The 20,760-nt window shown below is 38.9% G+C and overlaps 1 protein-coding gene across 1 annotated transcript; it reads right to left on the reverse strand.

Moving 5' to 3' along the window:
* Positions 1 to 3,778: 3,778 nt before the first annotated feature.
* On the reverse strand, positions 3,779 to 19,341 carry LOC143028644 (uncharacterized). Its single transcript, XM_076191080.1, has 3 exons — positions 19,147 to 19,341; positions 17,229 to 17,404; positions 3,779 to 9,574 (listed from the first exon to the last, which is right to left on the reverse strand). The coding sequence occupies exons 1-3, from the start codon at positions 19,244 to 19,246 to the stop codon at positions 9,179 to 9,181; spliced, it is 672 nt and encodes a 223-aa protein (XP_076047195.1). The 5' UTR covers positions 19,247 to 19,341; the 3' UTR covers positions 3,779 to 9,178.
* Positions 19,342 to 20,760: the final 1,419 nt, after the last annotated feature.

The following is a 20,760-nucleotide window of genomic DNA, read 5'->3' on the forward strand; positions in this document are numbered from 1 at the left end:
AGATTAACAGAAATAATACAAGAAAGGGATGGATGGGCAGACTGTGCCTTTCTAGACCTACAAAAAGCATTTGATAAAGTACCACACAAAAAACTAATTAGAAAAATAGAATCAATAGGTGGCATCAAAGGAAAATTATTGGAATGGATGGAAGACTTCTTGACTGTGAGAAAAATGAGGGTGGCATTTAGAGACAAATACTTGAATTGGGAAGAAATGATAAGTGGTGTCCCACAAGGTTCGGTATTTGCTCCAATCATGTTTGCCATATATATAAATGACATGGGTAAAGGAGTGATGTTATATGAATTTCTTTGCAGATGACGCATAAATACTAAAGAAAGTAAGAAGAGGATTGTGAATCATTACAGTTAGACCTAGACAAAATCTGGAAATGGACTCAAAAGTGGGAAGTGAACTTCAATAACAAGAAGTGTAATATAATGGAGTTTGGAAAATGTAAAAATAGAATATGAAGAAATTATAACATTGATGAAGTAAAAAAAGTGAACTCTGAAAGAGACCTTGGAGTAATAATCAGCAAAGACATGACACCGGACAAACATATCAATAAAATAGTCAGAGAAACCTTCAACCAATTAAGGTCAATGAAAGTGGCATTTGACTACTTGGATGAGGAAATTATATAAAAAAAAAATATTAGATACACTAATAAGACCAAAACTGGAGTACGCAGCAACACTATGGACACCCAGTACTTTAAAAGAATATAAAGAAATTAGAAAGAATACAAAGAGCAACAACAAAGTTGGCACCAATTCTCTCCAAATTAACATACAAAGAATATCCAAATTGGAACTACCAACTCTGGAACAAACAAGAGAAAGAGGTCTGTTATTTATAGAATCATGAAAGGAGTGGAAATCCTAGATAGGGATAACCTATTAAAATGGGACAATGGAAAAACAAGAGAACATGAAAAGAAACTCAAAAAGGATACTATAGAAGAGATCTGGTTTTGATAGAGGGTGGAATTATGAATAGAGGGATAGAAATAGAGAACCCAGGTTTAAAAATATAATGTGAAATAGAGAGATCAATGACTCATTAGATGAAATAATCAAACTAAAATGTGAGTATAAGATGTCAAATGAAGAGACTAACAAGGAGATAGATGATTTGAAAAAGGAGCTAAATAGGATCAAGGGAGAAATTGAAAGATTGAAAAATTAAGATTTAAATAAAAATGAAGCATTAAAAAAGAAATGAAGGACCAAATACAGGCAGTGACCAAGAAAGTGGAAGAGATCAAAGAAAATGATTTCCAAGAAATAAACAGTGGAAAATAGAACATGAAAATTAAAAATTATCTTTTAAAGAAGTAGTGGAGCAACAAATCAAGGAAAATGCTACGGAAATAGTAATTAAAGTAATTAAGGAGAAAGAAAATTAGGTCAGGGACACAGTGAATAAAAAAAAGATGTTTCTATATATCAGAGAGAAAATGAGGAGAAAGAGATCGCCAAAGAAATTCTGAAAGAGATTCATGGGGAAGGACAGAATATAAAGAAATTGAGGAAACATATAGAATAGGAAAATATTCAAAAGAAAAACAATATAGGCCACTAACAGTAAAATTTAGGTCTCAAATGATAGAGGAAGTACTATCTAGAACAACAAAACTAGCAAATAGTGAACACTAGAAAAATGTATGGATAAAAAAAGAAATGAGTGAAGAAGAAAAAGAAAAAAGGAACTTAGAAATGAACCAAATAAAAAAATGGAAAGAGAACGGAGACCATTTTTTTTTTTTTTTTTTTTTTTTTTTTTTTATAGAGAGTGTGTGGTGGACCTGAGGCTGAGAAAATGGTATATCAAGAAAAAGGATACAAAGTAGACAGACAATGACGAGAAAGGAAAAAATTAAAGATAGCTTGTACCAATATAGACGGAATCATTTCAGGACTGAATTAATTAAACGACTATCTGGCATTAGAAAAACAAGACATAATGGGAATTGTAGAAACAAAATCAAAAAGTCCTCTACCACCAATTACTGTGGGATAAGGTCTTTAAAAAGGATAAACAGGGTGGGGGAGTATTATTTTTGACTAGAAAAGACTTAAATGTGACAAAGATAACAGAAGGAAAAAACAATGTAGAATCAATTATGATCAAAGTTGAAAGCAGTTACATGAAAAGTAGAAAATTTGTAGTAGTGTATGTGCCACCCAAAACACAGTCTTGGACAGAAAGCGATCATTCCAAACTATTGAATGATACAAAATATGAACTAATATACTGAAAGAGGAAATATAGTAATTATGGGTGATTTTTAACTCAAAAGAAATATGTTGGGTAGAAATGACTGTGAAGGGTGGAGAAGACCTCTGGAGAAACATACTACTTGATATGACCATTGAATACACAATGACTCAGTGGGTAAAATAATAATAATAATAAATAAAAACAGACACAGAAACGATGAGGAACCATCAAGACTAGATTTAAAACTTACGTCAGAACCTGAAATTGTAGACAGAATTGATTACAAAACTCCAAGAGGGAAGAGTGACCATGTACTAATAGAATTCAAACTAAAAGTGCAAATGGACTTAAGAAGAAATGAGAAACATAGAAAAGGAAGACTAATGTACAACAAAACGAATTTTGAGAAACTCAAAAAATTCTTTCGAAATGCAAACTAGGATAAATTCCTAAATAAAGAAACAAAGGTGGAAGAGAAATGGAATATACTAAAAGAAATTTATGAGGTAGTGAACAAATATGTACCACAACAGAAACAAGAAAGAATATACATAAAAAGCTGGTACAACAAAAAATGTAGTGAGGCTATGGAGAAAAGAGACAAAGCTTGGAAAAGATGAAAAGAATAAAATAAATAAATAAATAATAATAAATAAATAAATAAATAAATGGCAAACATATATCAAACTAAGAAATGATTATGTAAAAATATGCAGAGACGAAAAGAGAAACTATGAAAGAGATATAATAGAAAAATGCAAGGAACAACCTAACCTATTTAACAGGTATGTAAATGGTATACTAAAAAACAAACAAAAAATGGAAAAACTGGACCAGGGAAATTATAAATATAAAGGAGAAGTAGAGATGGCTGAAATTATGAACAATCATTTCAAATTGGTATTAACAATTCAAAGTTCACAGAACTGTGAGGGAATAGAGAGAGATCCCCCAATGAAGGAAATAACTGCAACACAGAAGGAAATCACAGACCAAATAAAAACCTTGATGTCAGAAAATCACACAGCCTGGATAGAATTGTAAATTCAGTATTGAGCGAATGCATAGAAAAGTTGATAGACAAAATATACATACATATACCAAAGGTTTTTTTCCCCTTTATAAGGGAGGTAGCTAAAAAACAAAGGCATAAAAACCACTCCCACCCATTCCATCCCTATCACATTCCACTCCCCTCCACCCTCTTATCTTGGCACCTCCTGGATGATGGGTCATCCCTCCATTTTATCCACTGCCCTGCGTCAGAAGCAGTGTTGTGAGACAACACATCCATAGCAAGGCCACTTCATTAAATCAGTGACCCCCCTCTCCATTCCCTCATGCAGAAACAAAGAAGACGGGGAGAAATCCCTTCGGGCTGCGTCAAATTTTTCTCACATATACTCCCTCACCCCCCATTCCACCTCATGGATCACATCATCCATACACAACCATTCTCCAATTCACCCCTGTCTTCTGTCCTCTCCCATCCTTTATCAACAGACATTCCCCTCTTCCCCAAAGCCCCCTTTACCCCATCCATCCATTTCATCCTAGATCACCCCCTCATGTTCACTCCTTCCACACCTCTTTCACTAGTCCTTCTTCACTCATTCTTTCCATGTGTCCAAACCATCCCAATACTCTTTCATTAACCCTATCTCCCAACTCCCTTTCCACCCCCGTTCTCCTCCTCACCTCATTTCTCACTCTATCCAGCCTAGTAACCCCTATCATGCTTCTGAGACACCTCATCTCAAACACATTCAAACTCCTTCTCTCTTCCTCTCTTACATTCCACGTTTCTGCCCCATACAGTGCTGATGGCACAATCACTCTTAGCATTCATTTCCAAATGTCTATTTCTCATTACACTTTTTAATTCAACAAGGCACTCTCTTCTCTCAATCTATATTCCACCTCCACTCCTCCCTTTCCTGCCATATTCGCACCCAAGTATCAAAAACTATCCACTTCCTCCAGTCTCTCTCCCTTAATACTCACTTCCAGTCTGCTGCCACTTTCTCTGCTTGTACATCTCATCACCTTACTTTTACCCACATTTATCTTCAACTTCCTTCTTTCACACACTTTTCCAAACTCTGTCACTTTCTCAATCCCTCTTCTGATCCTGCTACAAGCTGTGTCGTTTGCAAACAACAGCTGGCTTATCGCCCACTTTTCTCCATTTTCTTTAACCATCTCCAATCCCTGACCCATTATGGGGGAATGGGGGGGTGAGGTAGTATGTGTGAGCAAATTCTGACACAGCCCGAAGGGATTTCTCCCCGTCTTCTCCTTTATGCATGGGGGGACGGAGAGGGGGGGTTGCCGATTTAATGAAGCGGCCTTGCTGTGGATGTGCTGTGTCTTGTGACACTGCTTCTGACCCAGGGCAGTGGACAAGGTGCAGGGATGACCCGTCATCCAGGAGGTGCTCAGATGAGAGGGAGGGTGGAGGGGTATGGAGTGTATTCAGGGATGGAATGGGTGGGAATGATTTTATGCCTTTTCCTTTTTGGCTACCTCCCTTGTAAGGGGGAAAAAGCCTTGGTATATATATGTATGTACCATCCCATCCATGTATAAATTGAACAGCCAGGGTGACATAACACATCACTCACAAAGTCCCACCTTTACCTCAAACCACTCGCTCTCTCCATTTCTAATCCTGACACACACTCTACTACTCTCATAAAAACTCTTGACAGCTCCTAGAAGCTTTCCTCCTATCAAGTATATCTGCAATACCTTCCACAATGCCTTCCTGTCTACCCTGCCATTAGCATTTTCCAGATCCATAAAAGCCCAAATAACATCCTTACCTTTTCCTATAGCTTTCTCACATATCTGTCTTACCACAAAAATCTGATCTACACAACCTCTACCTGTCCTAAACCCACACTGTTCCTCATCAATTACTCCCTCTGTTCCTCTCCTAATCCTCTCAATCAAGACCCTCCCATAAGCCTTCCCATCTACACTTGACAAGTTAATCCCTCTGAAACTTCTACATTCACATTTGTCCACTTTTTCCTTGTAAAGTGGAACTATACTCCTCCAGTCCTCTGGCACTCTACCCTCTCTTAAACAAACATTAAACTCACCAGCCAGTCCACCATCACTGTACCTCCTTTTTTCAGACATTCTGTATGACATCCATCCAACCCAGGTGCTTTACCTGCTCTCATCATCAACTGCCTTCACTTCATCCTTTCGTATTTCTCCTCCATTTTCCTCACTCAATCATGGTCACTTTCTTAGCACTTCCCACTGCAACTACCTTTTCCTCCCTATCCTCCTTCACATTTAGCAACTCCTTAAAATACTCTGCCCATTTCCCTCTCACTGCCTTCTCTTCCATTATCATCTGTCCATCTGCACCTTTTACCTTTTCTTCTCTACTTGATTTGCCCCCTCTTCCTCTCTTAATTTCTTTACAAAACATCTTTTTATTACTTTCAAAATTTTCTGTCATACTCTTACCCCATTTCACATCTGCTCTCCTCTTTGCCTCTTTTATCTTATGCTTTACTTCTCTTTTCTTTGTACCTCTCATATGATTCCCTTGTCCTATTTTGTAACCAATCTGTGAAAGCTTGCTTCTTCTCTTCTACAACCTTCTTTGCTTCCTCATCCCATCACTTACAACCCTTCTTTCTATTTCCTCCCATCCTCCTTGTTCCACACACCATCTTTGCACACCTTATGACTCCCTCCTTGAACCATCCCCATTCCTCCTCCACTCCTAGTTCTACTCTATCCTTCACTCCCTCCCACTCCTCTCTCAGCTTCTTCTTGTACTCCTCCTTTTCTTTCTCATTTAAGCAGTTCACTCTAAGCACCTCCCTATCTTTTGTCCTTTTCCTCTTTCTCCATCTATCCTCCACTCTCAACTTACCTTCCACCAGAAAATGATCTGATATTCCACCACTCTCTCCCCTTAGAACATATACATCCTTAACTCTTCCTATTATACTCCTATCTACCACTAACACTCTATGTACCACCCTTCCATCCACCACCCTCCCATGTGTTCTTATGCTTGACCTTCTTCCTAAACACTGTATTTGCTATCATCAACTCTCTACACACATCTCCACCATCAACTCTCCTATACAATTCTTTCCTGGAACTCCACATTTCCCAACCACTTTGTTCATTGGTTCATTTCCTACCCTAGCATTAAGGTCTCCCAATACTACTACACTGACATTTCTTCCTAATCCCTCTATGCACTCATTTAAATCTATCCAAAAAGCCTCCCTTTCCTCTACACTCCTCTCACTACCACTTACAAAAACCCACATCTTTCCCAGCTTCACCTTCATCCACATTAACCTTGAAGAAACCTCCTTTCACTCCACTACATGTTTACCTATCTCTTCACTTACTAGTACAGCCACCCCTTCTCTCCCTCCCCCTCTCTTCATTCCTGAGAACCTCCCAACTACACTCCCAAACTCACACTTGCCCCTCCCTCTCAACTTAGATTCACTCAAAGCCAGCACATCCATCTTTCTTCTCACAAACATACTGCCTCTCTTCCCTTTTACTCTCATCTGTACTACATCCACATACATTAAAAGACCCTAACCTTTGGGTACTGTGGGGCTACAGGGAGAAGGATGCCTAGTCCTAATCCCTGTCTTGTTTTTCTCGCGTCTTACAATCCAAGTGGGAAGACATGGTGGCAGCATTGTATATCCCCCACCACAGGGTAGGTGAAAAAAGGAAATGAATATTCAGAGAAATGGTACAGGACAGTAACAGGGGGTTGGGGGACAGCAATATAATTAAATACTCAAAGAAGGAAAGGTAGCACAGGACTGGAAAAGTGCAAATATTGTATAAATATATAAAGGAGGAAACAAGGAAAATCCAACCAACTACAGACTGGTCTCCCTTACAAGCACAATAGCAAAAATATGTGAAAAATTTATCAAAAGTAGATGGGTTAAACATCTGGAAGAAAAAAATATACTGAATCCAAATCAATTTGGATTTACACAAGGAAGATCATGTACAACAAACCTGATCTGCTTCTATTCGAGACTAACAGAAATAATGCAAGGGATGGATGGGTGGACTGCACCTTTCTAGACCTACAAAAAGAATTTGATAAAGTACCACACAAAAAACTAATAAGAAAAATAGAATCAATAGGTGGGATCAAAGGAAAATTATGGGAATGGATGGAAGACTTCCTGACTGGAAGAAAAATGAGGGCAGTAATTCGAGACAAATATTTGAATTGGGAAGAAATTATAAGTAATGTCCCACAAGGTTCAGTATTGGCTCCAATCATGTTTGCCATATATATATAAATGACATGGGTGATGGAGTGGAGTGTTATATGAATTTCTTCGCAGATGACACAAAAATACTAAAGTAAGAACAGAGGAGGATTGTGAATCATTACATTTAGGCCTAGAAAAAATCTGGAAATGGACTCAAAAGTGGTAAGTGAACTTCAATATCAAGAAATGTAGTATAATGGAGTTTGGGAAAAGTAAAAACAGAATATCATGAAATTAAAAAATTGGTGAAGTCAAAAAAGTGAACTCGGAAAGAGACCTTGGAGTAATAATCAGCAAAGACATGACACCGGACAAACATATCAATAAAATAGTCAGAGAAACCTTCAACCTATTAAGGTCAATGAAAGTGGCATTTGACTAATTGGATGAGGAAATTATTAAAAAAAATATTAGTTACACTAATAAGACCAAAACTGGAGTACGCACAACACTATGGACACCCAGTACTAAAAAGAATGTAAAAGAAATTAGAAAGAATACAAAGAGCAACAACTACATTGGCACCAACTCTTTCAAATTAACATACGAACAAAGATTGTCCAAATTGGAATTACCTACTCTGGAACAAAGAAGAGATCTGCTATCGAAAGAATCATGAAAGGAATGGAAATCCTAGAGATGATTTATTAAAATGGGACAAAAGAAAAACAATAGTACATGAAAAGAAACTCAAAAAGGTTAACTATAGATGAGATCTGAAAAAAAAAAAACTGGAATAAATTAGATAAGGAAACAGTGTGTGCAAACACTATTCGAGATTCTAAGAAAAAAGTTGATGCTGAAAGATACAAAGACAGGTCACCACGAGCATAGCTCCCTTTCCGTATAATACAACTAGGTAAATACACCAAGGGCTTTTTCCCCACTTACCAGGAAGGCAGCCAAAGTCAAAAGGCATATACCAACCCCGACCCATTCCACTCCTATCCACCAATCTTTTCTCCCTTTAATCTTAGCTCCTCATGGATGATGGATCATCCCCGTATCTTGCCCACTGCCCTGATTAAGAAGCAATGCAGCAACACACAGCACATCTACAGCAAGGCTGCTTCACTTAATCAGCAACCCACCCTCTCTGCCCCCTCACACAGAAAAATAGCGGATAGTGAGAAGTCCCTTTAGGCCTTGTCAAAATATTCACACATAATCACTCCCTAACCCTTCTATCTCCCATCTACTCCCTGCCTTGCATCACAATATCATCTTATACACAGCCATTCTCCACTTACTCCTATCTTTTGCCTTCTCCCTTCCCTGCTCAACAGATATCCCACTCCTGCTCAATGTCTCCATCCATCCATCCATCTCATCCTCAGTTGCCCCTCCATGTTCACTCCATTCATTTCTGCCTTCCAAACCTTTTACTAATCTCTCTTCACTCATTCTTTCCACATGTTCAAACTATCCCAATACTCTTTTATCAACTCTATTTCCCATCTTTTCCACCCCAGCTCTCCTCCTCACCTCCTTGTTTCTCACACTATCCAACCTTGTAATCCCTACCATACTTCTAAGCAATCAGTTTTGTAATATCAAAAATAGAAATTGAGAATTGGCACATATATATATATATATATATATATATATATATAAATACAAATTAAAACTATAAAACATGTTTGTACACACTACTTTTGGCAGTCCTTCAGCATCTGTTCTATTGAGCAAATGAGGGAAAGCAAATCCTCATCAGTTGTTTGAGTGATGTGGGAACCAATACTCAAAAGCCATCGGAAAGATTTTGGCAATGTGTCCCATGATTTGCTTTTTTCTATCTTTTCCAAAGGTGGGCATATCCAGTATCTTTGCCATGGTTGGGGGATGCTGATGACACCTTCACACTTTGGTTTTCTTTTCTGCTTTGCATATTCTTTTGATGCTGCACCCTGGTGTCCTTTTTTTCCCTCTGACTGGACTTCCACCAATGAACCAGATTGTATGAGAGCACCTTGTACTGGACCCAGCTGACGTGGCCAGTCTAACATGAGTTTCTTAAATGAGTATGTCAACAGTTCTTCTGATATCTGGAAATGAATAAATTCATTAAAGTCAGTAAGATAAGAAAAGGTCAAATACTGTAGTAAGTTCACCAGTATCTTGCATGCAACCCCTCCCAATGTCTTATTTCATCAATGTGCAACTGAGTATGAGAGAGGCATGTGAGGTACAAAGAAAAAAGAAGAGAATAAAACAAAAGATAAAGGAGGCAAAAAGGAGAGATGTACATTGAGGAGTATAACAAAATTCTAAAAGTATTTTTGAAGGAAGTTAAGAGAGGTAAAGATGGACAGATATCAGCAGAGGAGGTGGTAAGGAGAAGATGGGAAGAGTATTTTAGGAAGCTGTTGAATGTGAAGGATAAGGAGGGAATGGCAATTGTAGTGGGAAGCGCTCAGAAAATGATGATGGGAGAAGAAAATGGAGGAGAAATAAGAAAATATGAGGTGCAAGTAGTTTTGAAAATGGTGAGATCAGGTAAGGCACCTGGGTTAGATTGGTGTCATGCAGAGTGTCTGAAGAAGGGAGGAACAGTAATAGTGAACTGACCTGTGAGGTTTAATGTGTGTCTAAGGGAGGGTAGAGTGCCAGAGGACTGGAGGAGTGCCTGTATAGTTTCACTTTACAAAGGGAAAAAGGACAAATGTGAGTGTAGTAGTTTTACAGGGATCAGTTTGTTGAGTGTAATTGGGAGGGCATATGCAAGGGTTTTAACTGAGAAGATTAGAAGAGGAACAAAGGGAGTAATTGGTGAGGAACAGTGTGGTTTTAGGAAAGGTAGGGGTTGCATGGATCAGATTTTTGTGGTAAGGCATATGAGAAAGTTTTAGCAAAAGGTAAGGATGTTTTCTGGGCCTTTATGGACTTGGAAATGGCTTATGCTAGGGTAGTCAGAAAGGCACAGTGGGAGGTTTTGCAGGTATATGGGATTATGGGTAAGCTGTTAAAGGCAGTCAAGATTTTTTATGAGAGAAGTAGAGCCTGTGTTAGAATTGGAAATGAGAAAGAGTGGTTTGAGGTAAAGGTGGGACTGCAACAGGGATGTGTCATGGCATCATGACTGTTCAATGTGTACATGAATGGGGTGTTGTGTAAGGTAAAGGCATGGGTAATGGGCAGGTGACTGGAGATGGTTAAAGAAAATGGAGAAAAGTGGGAGGTGAGCAAGTTGTTGTTTGCTGATGACAATACACTTGTGGCAGGGTCAGAGGAGGGATTAAGGGAGTTGGTGATGGTGTTTGGGAGGGTAGGTAATAGGTGAAAGTTGAAGGTAAATGTGAGTAAAAGTAAGGTGATGAGATGTACAAGGGGAGAGGATGGCAGTGAGTTGGAAGTAAGTTTTAGATACATATACCAAAGGCTTTTTCGCCCTTACAAGGGAAATAGTTTTAGATACTTGGAAGGTTTTAGATACATATACCAAAGGCTTTTTCCCCCTTACAAGGGAGGTAGTTTTAGATACTTAGGTGCAAATGTGGCAGAAAAGAGAGTAGTGGAGGTGGAAGTAAATTGTAGACTGAGAGAAGCAAGTAAATGCCTTGAGGGATTAAAAAACATTATGAGAAATAGGCATTTGGGAATAGATGGAATGAGATTATCTAAAGGTGCAATTATGCCAAGAGCACTGTATAGGGCAAAGACCTAAAATTTAAGAAACAGAGAGAACAAATTTAAATGTGTTTAAGGTGAAATGTTTGAGAAGTATGGTAGGGGTTATGAGGTTGGATAGAGTGAGAAATGAGGAGGTAAAGAGGAAAGTTGGGCTGTAAAAGGAGATTGCAGATAGGGCTGATGAAAAAGTATTGGGATGTTTTGGACACATGGAAAGAATGAGTGAAGAAATATTAGTAGAAGAGGTGATGAAAGCAGAGGTGGAGGGAGTTAACTTGAGGGGATGACTGAGGATAAGATGGATGGATGGGATGAAAGGGGTGTTAAGCAAAAGGGGAATGTCTGTTAAACAAGGAAGGGAGAAGGCAGGAGATAGGGGTGAGTGGAGAATGATACTATGATGCAAGGGAGTGGGTGGGGAATGGAGGGGTTAAGGAGTGGTTATGTATGAATGATATTCTGACACAGCCAAAAGGGATTTTTTCCTCATCCTCATCTTCTCTTTTTTTCTGCATGAGGAGACAGAGATGGGTGTGTTTTTGTGTGTGTCACCAATTGAGTGAAGTGCCCTTGCTGTGGATGTGCTGCATCTTACTGCTTTGCTTCTGACCCAGGGTAGTGGGCAGGATACAAGGATGACCAATCATCCATGAGGAGCTTGGATGAGAGGGAGGAAAGGGTGGTGCATGGGAGTGAAATGGGTGGTAGAGGGTCCTTGTCTTTTGACTTGGCTACCTCCCTTGTGTAAGGGAAAATCGCCACTTAATCTTCTAAACAACCAGCCCTCTTAAATTACGCACAATTCGAGTGCACTTCGAAGTCTTACTCGAAACGAGCTGCCACGTATGACGACCGAGGTTATGTGCATCCCGGACAGACATGGTTCTATCAGAGAGAACTTGGTGACTGCACCTAGTCCACTATTCACCCTCCCCTCTCTCCACTCTAAAACTGGCATGATACATCGACTGGACGTCGTTTGTCTCCAACTTCGCCTTCCGCTCTGCCAGAGTCGTCATCGCTCAGCTCCAAAACCCTGATCTTCTACTGAAGCTTTCTACGAGTAATTTAAGTGTTTACTGTGGAGTCAATTCGAGTGAGCTACGACCGAACTGACCTAAGGTGAAACAGTTAGTGTTGTTTTTCCCTTTTCCTGAAATTGATTTGATAGTGCAATGTGGAAGGACCAGAATGATAAACTTCCAGTGCAATCCTCTGTTTTCTTACTTGTCCTAAAAGTCTATACACGAACCGAGAGTTCTGAAGCAGGCAGTGGTGGTCCGCACCTAGTTTCAGAACTAAAGGACCTAATTGGTCCTTTACACCTTGTATGGGGGAAAAAGCCCATGGTATATAGAGATAACTGAGTGTCCTTAGTTCTGAGAATTTAAAAGAAAATATACATACATACATACATATACCAAGGCTGTTTCCCCCTTCCAAGGGAGGTAGCCAAAAAGGGAAAGGCATAAAAACACTCCCACCCATTTCATCCCTAAATACACTCCACACCCCTCCCACCCTCCCTCTCATCTGAGCACCTCCTGGATGACGGGTCATCCCTGCACCCTGCCCACCGCCCTGGTTCAGAAGCAGTGTCGCAAGACACAGCACATCCACAGCAAGGCCGCTTCATTTAATCGGCGACCCCCCCTCTCCGTCCCCCCTTGCATATAAGGAGAAAATATAATAATAATAATACACACCAAGGGATTTTTCCCTCTTACAAGGAAGCCAAAATCAAAAGGCACAATTCCACTCCCACCCATTTCATCCCCACCCACTCCACTCCTATACACCACCCGTCCCTCCCTCTTTTCTTGGCTCCTGGATGACAGGTTATCCCTGCATCTCACTCATTGCCTTAGGTCATAAGTAATGCAGCAAGGCTCAGCACATCCACAGCAAGGCCACTTCATTTAATTGGTGACCCCCCCCCCAGTCCATCCTCTCATGCAGAAAAAGAGAAGATGGAGAGAAATCCTTTCAGGCTCCATCAAAATATTATTCACACAAAACCACTCCCTAACCCCTCATCTCCCATCCACTCCCTTGCATCACATTATCATCTATACACAGCCATTCTCCACTCACCCCTATCTCCTGCCTTCTCCCTTCCTTGTTTAACAGACATTCCCTTCTTGCTTAACACCCCTTTCATCCCATCCATCCATCTTATCCTCAGTTGTCCCCTCAAGTTAACTCCCTCCACCTCTGCTTTCCTCACCTTTTACTAATCTTTCTTCACTCATTCTTTTCATGTGTCCAAACCATCCCAATACTTTTCCATCAGAACCTATCTGCCATCTCTTTTTACAGCCCAGCTTTCCTCTTTACCTCCTTGTTTCTCATTCTATCCAGCCTAGTAACCCCTACCATACCTCTCAGACATTTCATCTCAAACACATTTAAAATCTTCCTCTCTTATGTTCCATGTTTCTGCCCCATATAGTGCTGTCAGCACAATCACTCCTTCATACAATCTCGTTTTAGCATCCATTCCCAAATGTCTATTTCTCATAACACTTTTTAATCCCCGAAGTTATTTACTTGCTTCTCTCAATCTAAATTCTACCTCCACCTCCACTCCTCCCTTTCCTGCCACATGTGCCCCAAGTATCTAAAGCTAACCACTTCCTCCAGTCTCTCCCTTAATACTCACTTCCAATTTATTGCCATCCTCTCCCCTTGTACATCTCATCACCTTTTACCCACATTTACTTTCATCTTCCTCCTCTCACACACCTTCCCATACTCCATTATAATAATGATAATACATACATATACATATACCAAGGCTTTTTCCCCCTTACAAGGGAGGTAGCCAAAAAGGAAAAGGCATAAATCATTCCCACCCATTCCATCCCTGAATACACTCCACACCCCTCCACCCTCCCTCTTATCTTAGCACCTCCTGGATGACGGGTCATCCCTGCACCTTGTCCACTGCCCTGGGTCAGAGGCAGTGTCGCAAGACACAGCACATCCACAGCAAGGCCGCTTCATTAAATTGGCGACCCCCCCCTCTCCGTCTCCCCCATGCATAAAAGGAGAAGACAGGGAAAAATCCCTGGGGGCTGCGTCAAATTTTGCTCACACATACTACCTCACCCCCCATCCCCCCACCCATTCCACCTCATGCATCACATCATCATCCATATACAACCATTCTCCATTCACCCGTCTTCTGTCCTCTCCCGTCCTTCCTCAACAGATATTCCCCTCTTCCCCAAAGCCCCCTTCACCCCATCCATCCACCTCATCCTAGGACATCCTCTCATGTTCACTCCCTCCACATCTGCCTTCCATAACTCTTTCACTAGTCTTTCTTCACTCATTCTTTCCATGTGTCCAAACCATCCTAATACTCTTTCATCATCAACCCTATCTCCCAACTCCCTTTCCACCCTTGTTCTCCTCCTCACCTCCTCATTTCTCACTCTATCTAGCCTAGTAACCCCCATCATACTTCTCAGACACCTCATTTCAAACACATTCAAACTCCTTCTCTCTTCCTCTCTTATGTTCCATGTTTCTGCTCCATACAGTGCTGTTGGCACAATCACTCCTTCATACTGTCTCCTCTTAGCATCCATTCCCAAATGTCTATTTCTCATTACACTTTTTAATCCACCAAGGCATTTACTTGCTTCTCTCAATCTACATTCTACCTCCACCTTCACTCCACCTTTTCCTGCCACATTTGCACCCAAGTATCTAAAACTATTCACTTCCTCCAGTCGCTCTCCCTTAATGCTCACTTCCAGTCTGCTGCCACTTTCACCCCTTGAACATCTCATCACCTTACTTTTATCCACATTTATCTTCAGCTTTCTTCTATCACACACTCTCCCAAACTCTGTCACCAACTTCCTCAATCCCTCCTCCGATCCTGCCACAAGCGCAGTGTCGTCCGCAAACAACAGCTGGCTCACCTCCCACTTTTCTCCAATTTCTTTAACCATAATAATAATAATAATAATCTTTAACCATAATAATAATAATAATAATACATACATATACCAAGGCTTTTTCCCCCTTACCAGGGAGGTAACCAAAAAGGAAAAGGCATAAAATCACTCCCACCCATTTCATCCCCGAAAACACTCCACACCCCTCCACCCTCCCTCCCATCTAAGCACCTCCTAGATGACGGATCATCCCTGCACCCTGTCCACTGCCCTGGGTCAGAAGCAGTGTCGCAAGACACAGCACATCCACAGCAAGGCCGCTTCATTAAATCGGTGACCCCCCCTCTCTGTCCCCCCATACCGTTTCTTCGAGTATTTCTTTTTCTGTGGTGGGGGAATTCCCTGTGGTGGGGGAAAAGAATACTGCCACCAAGTATTCCCACTTGGATCGTAAGAGGCGAGAAGAAAGGGACGGGGATTGGGACTAGGCATCCTTCTCCTTGTAGCCCCACAGGGGAAATTCCTCAAAGTAAAGGAATAATAATAATAATGAAAATAATGGTAGAAGCTGATCAATTCATGATATTTAATTTTTCTCTTGATATCTTTCTTGATCTTCAAATGATATATACACTGTGTCTTGCTGCATTTGAAGGAGTGATTGTGCCGACAGCACTGTAGAGGGCAGAAACATGGAACATAAGAGAGGAGGAGTTTGAATGTGTTTGAAATGAGGTGTCTGAGAAGTATGATACAGATTACTAGGTTGGATAGAGTGAGAAATGAGGAGGTGAGGATGAGAACGGGGGTGGAAAGGGAGTTGGGAGATGAGATGGATGGATGGGGGTAAAAGGGGCATTGGGAAAGAGGGGGAATGTTGGTTGAGGATGGATAGGAGAGGACAGAAGATAGGGGTGAATGGAGAATGGTTGTGTATGGATGATGCTGTGATGCATGAGGTGGAATGGATGGGGGGGTGAGGGAGAATATGTGAGAAATAAACTGATGCAGCCTGAAGGGATTTCTACCCATCTCCTTTTCTCCATGAGGGGCCAAAGAGGGGGGTTGCCAACTTAATGAAGTTGTGCTATGTCTTGCGACACTTCTTCTGACCCAGGGCAGTGGGCGAGATGCAGGGATGACCCGTCATCCAGGATGTGCCACAATAAGAGGGAAGGAAGAGGGTGGAGGGGAATGGAGTATGTAGGGGATGGAATGAGTGGGAGTGGTTTTTATGCCTTTGTTTTTTGGCTACCTCCCTTACAAGGGGGGGGAAAAGACTTTGGTAGATGTATGTATGTCTTGCTGCATTGCTTCTGATCCAAGGCAATGGGCAAGATGCAGGAATGACCCATAATCCAGGAGCAGCCAAGAAAAGAGAGAGGGTGGGGTGGTGAATGGAAATGGAGTGGGTGGGGTCAAAGGGGTGGGAGTGGAATTATGCCTTTTTGATTTTGGCTACCTCCTTTGTAAGGAGGTAAAAGCCACTGGTGTATGTACTTACACATACCCAAAATCATTTTCCCCTTTTAAAGGAGGTGGCCAGTTAAGGCACCCTACACTCATTTATTTTCCCTTTTAGCTTAGCTCATATGGATGAAAGGCCAGCTCTGCCCCTACCCACATCCCAGATCAGAAGTAATGCAACAAGACACAGGGCCTGACCTTTGTAGCTGGGTTACCTCTATTGCTTCATTATATGGCAACCCTCCTCCCTCACAAGTAAAATAGAGAGGACAAGGATAAATCCCTTCAGGATGCATCAATTTATCATCCATTTTTTGATGTGTAAGGCCAGGTTCTTGGGGGAGGAGGCAAACTGTGGGAGAGGAACACCTTCCATTTCTCACTTATCTCAAAAACATTGAGACTCTTCCTTATCTGTCTCCATATAGTGCCATGGGAATAATCACCCTACAAACCAATTGCAGCTATCCACCATATCAAAGCTGATGAAAAGATTAGTAGCAGAAACAACTGCAGTACCCACCTCCCTAAACCCAACATGGATTTAATGAGGACCACTCCATCAGCTTATTGCTCATGAACATCATCTAAAAAGTGCTGGAGGGATTCAACAAGAAAGCACTCCCAGACAAAACAGTTATTGGTCTGAATATGAGGACATATACCATGATACTACTAACCCATCACATACCTTGAGCATGTCTGCAGCATCATTACCTTGGTCTTGTCTGTACACATTACGATATTCCAGTAAAAGGCCTAGCAAAGGACATGCTGAAGGGCTGAAAATTCTCTTCCATTCCATCACTTCCTCTAAGCTCATTCCTTGCAAAGAAAGCAGCCTCTGTGTCTGGGACACTGAATGATCTGAAAATTAAAATGTTAAATAGGTATTGGTATTATTTTCATCTTCACACCTAAATGAGGTGGTAACTTCCACTTTTATATATAATTCAACTACAATAACAATAATACATATCAAAGGCAAGTGGTCAGGATCAGGGCTGTGGAGTCAGAGTCGGAGTCGGAAGCAATTACGGTCACTGGAGTCGGAGTCGGAAGCAATTACGGTGTCACTGGAGTCGGAGTCGGTAAAAATATACCGACTCCGACTCCAGTTAAATTTACACTTTATAATGCCTTCGTTTAGTCTGTAGAGTTATGCAGTGCACACTCCTTATAAGCAGATTATATAAAGAATTTTTTTTTTTATAAAATGTAATAAATCTCATCATCTTATCTTCATGGTCATTCCACTAAACCCCTAAAACGTCCTTGTGCAACACTGGCTTTCAAATTTATACATAGAGCGATAAACATCCAAAGTATTACTTGAATAAATTAGATAAACACCTCCATTTTACACCTTCTGTTGACACACAGTCACAGGAGCTGTAATATTCCTGTCAAGTTCCATATGCGTCGTTTCCATCACTCCATCAGTTTAGTGGTTTCTCCCACTGCTGTGTTGCCAAACAGTAGGATAATTATGATTTCAACTGTAGACTAATGCAATAATACTATCTCTTCTCTCCTTTCCCCTTCTTTGTCCCCTCTATACTTTTTAACATTGAATTATTGATTAAGGATATTTAAAGTTGAAAAAAAGTTTCATGTTTCAAACATGTTCAGCTGTATGTTCCAGAACCAGAGTAATGTTCATCGCAATAATTGCATAGCAGTACCAGTATGTAGTTAAATCAAGAGGTACATTATAGAATCTTTATTTTACTGAATTTTCTTCAATATCCTTTCAAAAAATCTCTACTTCAGTAATAAAGTATTAATGAAGAGGTCAAACATAGGAAAGCCACACTATAACATATATCTTTATTCTTTGATATAAACCAGTTATAATGATATAAGTCTACTCAAGATTGGAGTGTATGTGTGTTGTATAGGCTTTATAAAATATGTAGACCATAATCAGTTAATTACATGAAGAGGAGTAGAGTCGGAGTCTGATGTTTTGTGTTCTGACTCCACAGCCCTGGTCAGGATATTGAACCAGTGAAAATGTACATGAATAATAGATTTGAAGAATGTATACATTAAAGTGATGACCTATTCCATGAAACCTAATATGGGGTATTAATTGTATTTTAAATAACTATACACCAAATGAGAGAAATGGTGAATGGGAGTGGAGTATGTGAGGATGAAATAGTTGAATGTGGCTACTTCCCTTGTAAGGGGGAAAAAGCCCTTGGTATGTATGTATTATATACCAAATAACCTGGATGAAATATTTAGCATTACTTTTGCCAATCTAGTATAATTTCAGCAGTCTTAGGCTAGCATAGCTTGAAAAATCTGGTCACCCTGCAAATGACCCCCACCCCCACCTTTATAATGGAGGTAGCCAGTAAAGGCATGCATCCACCCCAACCCAACACCCATATGTTTCCCCTTTTATCTTAGTTCCTTGTGGATGAAGGGTCATCCCTATCCTGTTCCTACTGCCTAGGTCAGGAGCAATGCAGCAAGATACAATACATCCATAGCAGGGTTCCTCTGAGGGACATCTGAAGACTTTAGGGTGAGTCAGCTGTATAATTAGGATGAAAAAACTGGAATTAAGAGCAAATTTATTGTAAACCACAGCCTACCTTTCAATTTAGTTGTACATTTCTTGCACCAAACTCCATCTGACCAAAAAAACTGTGCAACACGTTTGGCATCAACATGAGACACTGCTTTAGGACCCATGATAGAGACGCAAGTTGGAATATCAACTTGGCAACACCACCAACTCAATCTGGACAGGTACCTTTAGAGAAAAAAGAAAAAGAAGAAAAAAAGAAGAAAAGAAAGAAAAAATATATATATATATATATACATACATATATATATATATATACACAATAATATACAAATATATACAATACATATATATACATAATATACATAATACAGAATAACATATACATATATTTATATACATATATCATATACATAAATCATATACATTATATACATATACATATATATACATATACATATATACATAATTTTATATTACATATATAAACAGAACATATATATACATATCATATTATATACATATATACACTATACATATATATACATAACATATATAAACATACATATATATACATACAGATATATATATACATATATATACAAACATATATTCATATACATATATATACATTTATACATATACATAGATACAAATACAATATATACAATACATATATACATATATATACATATACATATATATACATATACATATATAATACAGATACATATACATACATTTACATACATATACATACATATACATACATATACATACATAGACATATATTATACTATATACATATATATATAACATCTATATATCAATATATATCTATACATATATATATTACCAATATATAATAATATATATATATATACATATTTTATATACAATATATACATATAATATATATACATATATACAAAGATAAATATAACATATATACATATATACATATTCTAATATAATAATTTTTTTTATACATTATATACATATATATATATATACTATATAACATATAACATATAATATATATATTTATACAATATATATACATATATATATATATATATATATTATACCATCCCAACAACTAACACCACAGTCGGATGAAAGAAAGAGGTTGCGTAAGCGGATCTATATATTTCGATTGCTACCCTGCAATCCTCTTCATTAGTACCCTGAAGGAGGAGTTGCAGGTAGCCAATCGAAATATATAGTTCCGCTTAAGGAGAAACTCTTTCTTTCAGTCGGCCGGACTGTGGTGTTAGTTTGTGATTTATAAATGTGTTACGACATTTCTCACCTGTGATAATATACTACATATATTATATAGTATACATATTTACATATATATATATATATTATACATCAATAAAAAAAATTTTTTTTTTTTTTCTTTTTTTTTTTAGTATTAAGGAAAATAATTTTTTATTAATTTTTTTCTATAATATCTTATTTCATTTCTAATAATTTACAAATACTTAATACAAATAACATATTTGTATTTATTCATTTCTTTTTTGTTTCAGATTATATCATACATAAGATCATCTTATTTTATACTTCTTACATTAATACTATTCATATTTTAAAAATTTTATTATTTTATATCAAAAAAATATATATTCTATTTATTCTTCATATGTACATTCAATATTTTTTTTAATACATA

Source organism: Oratosquilla oratoria, chromosome 9, assembly GCF_046742065.1.
Source record: "Oratosquilla oratoria isolate Oo_2021 chromosome 9, ASM4674206v1, whole genome shotgun sequence".
Lineage (NCBI taxonomy): Eukaryota > Metazoa > Arthropoda > Malacostraca > Stomatopoda > Squillidae > Oratosquilla > Oratosquilla oratoria.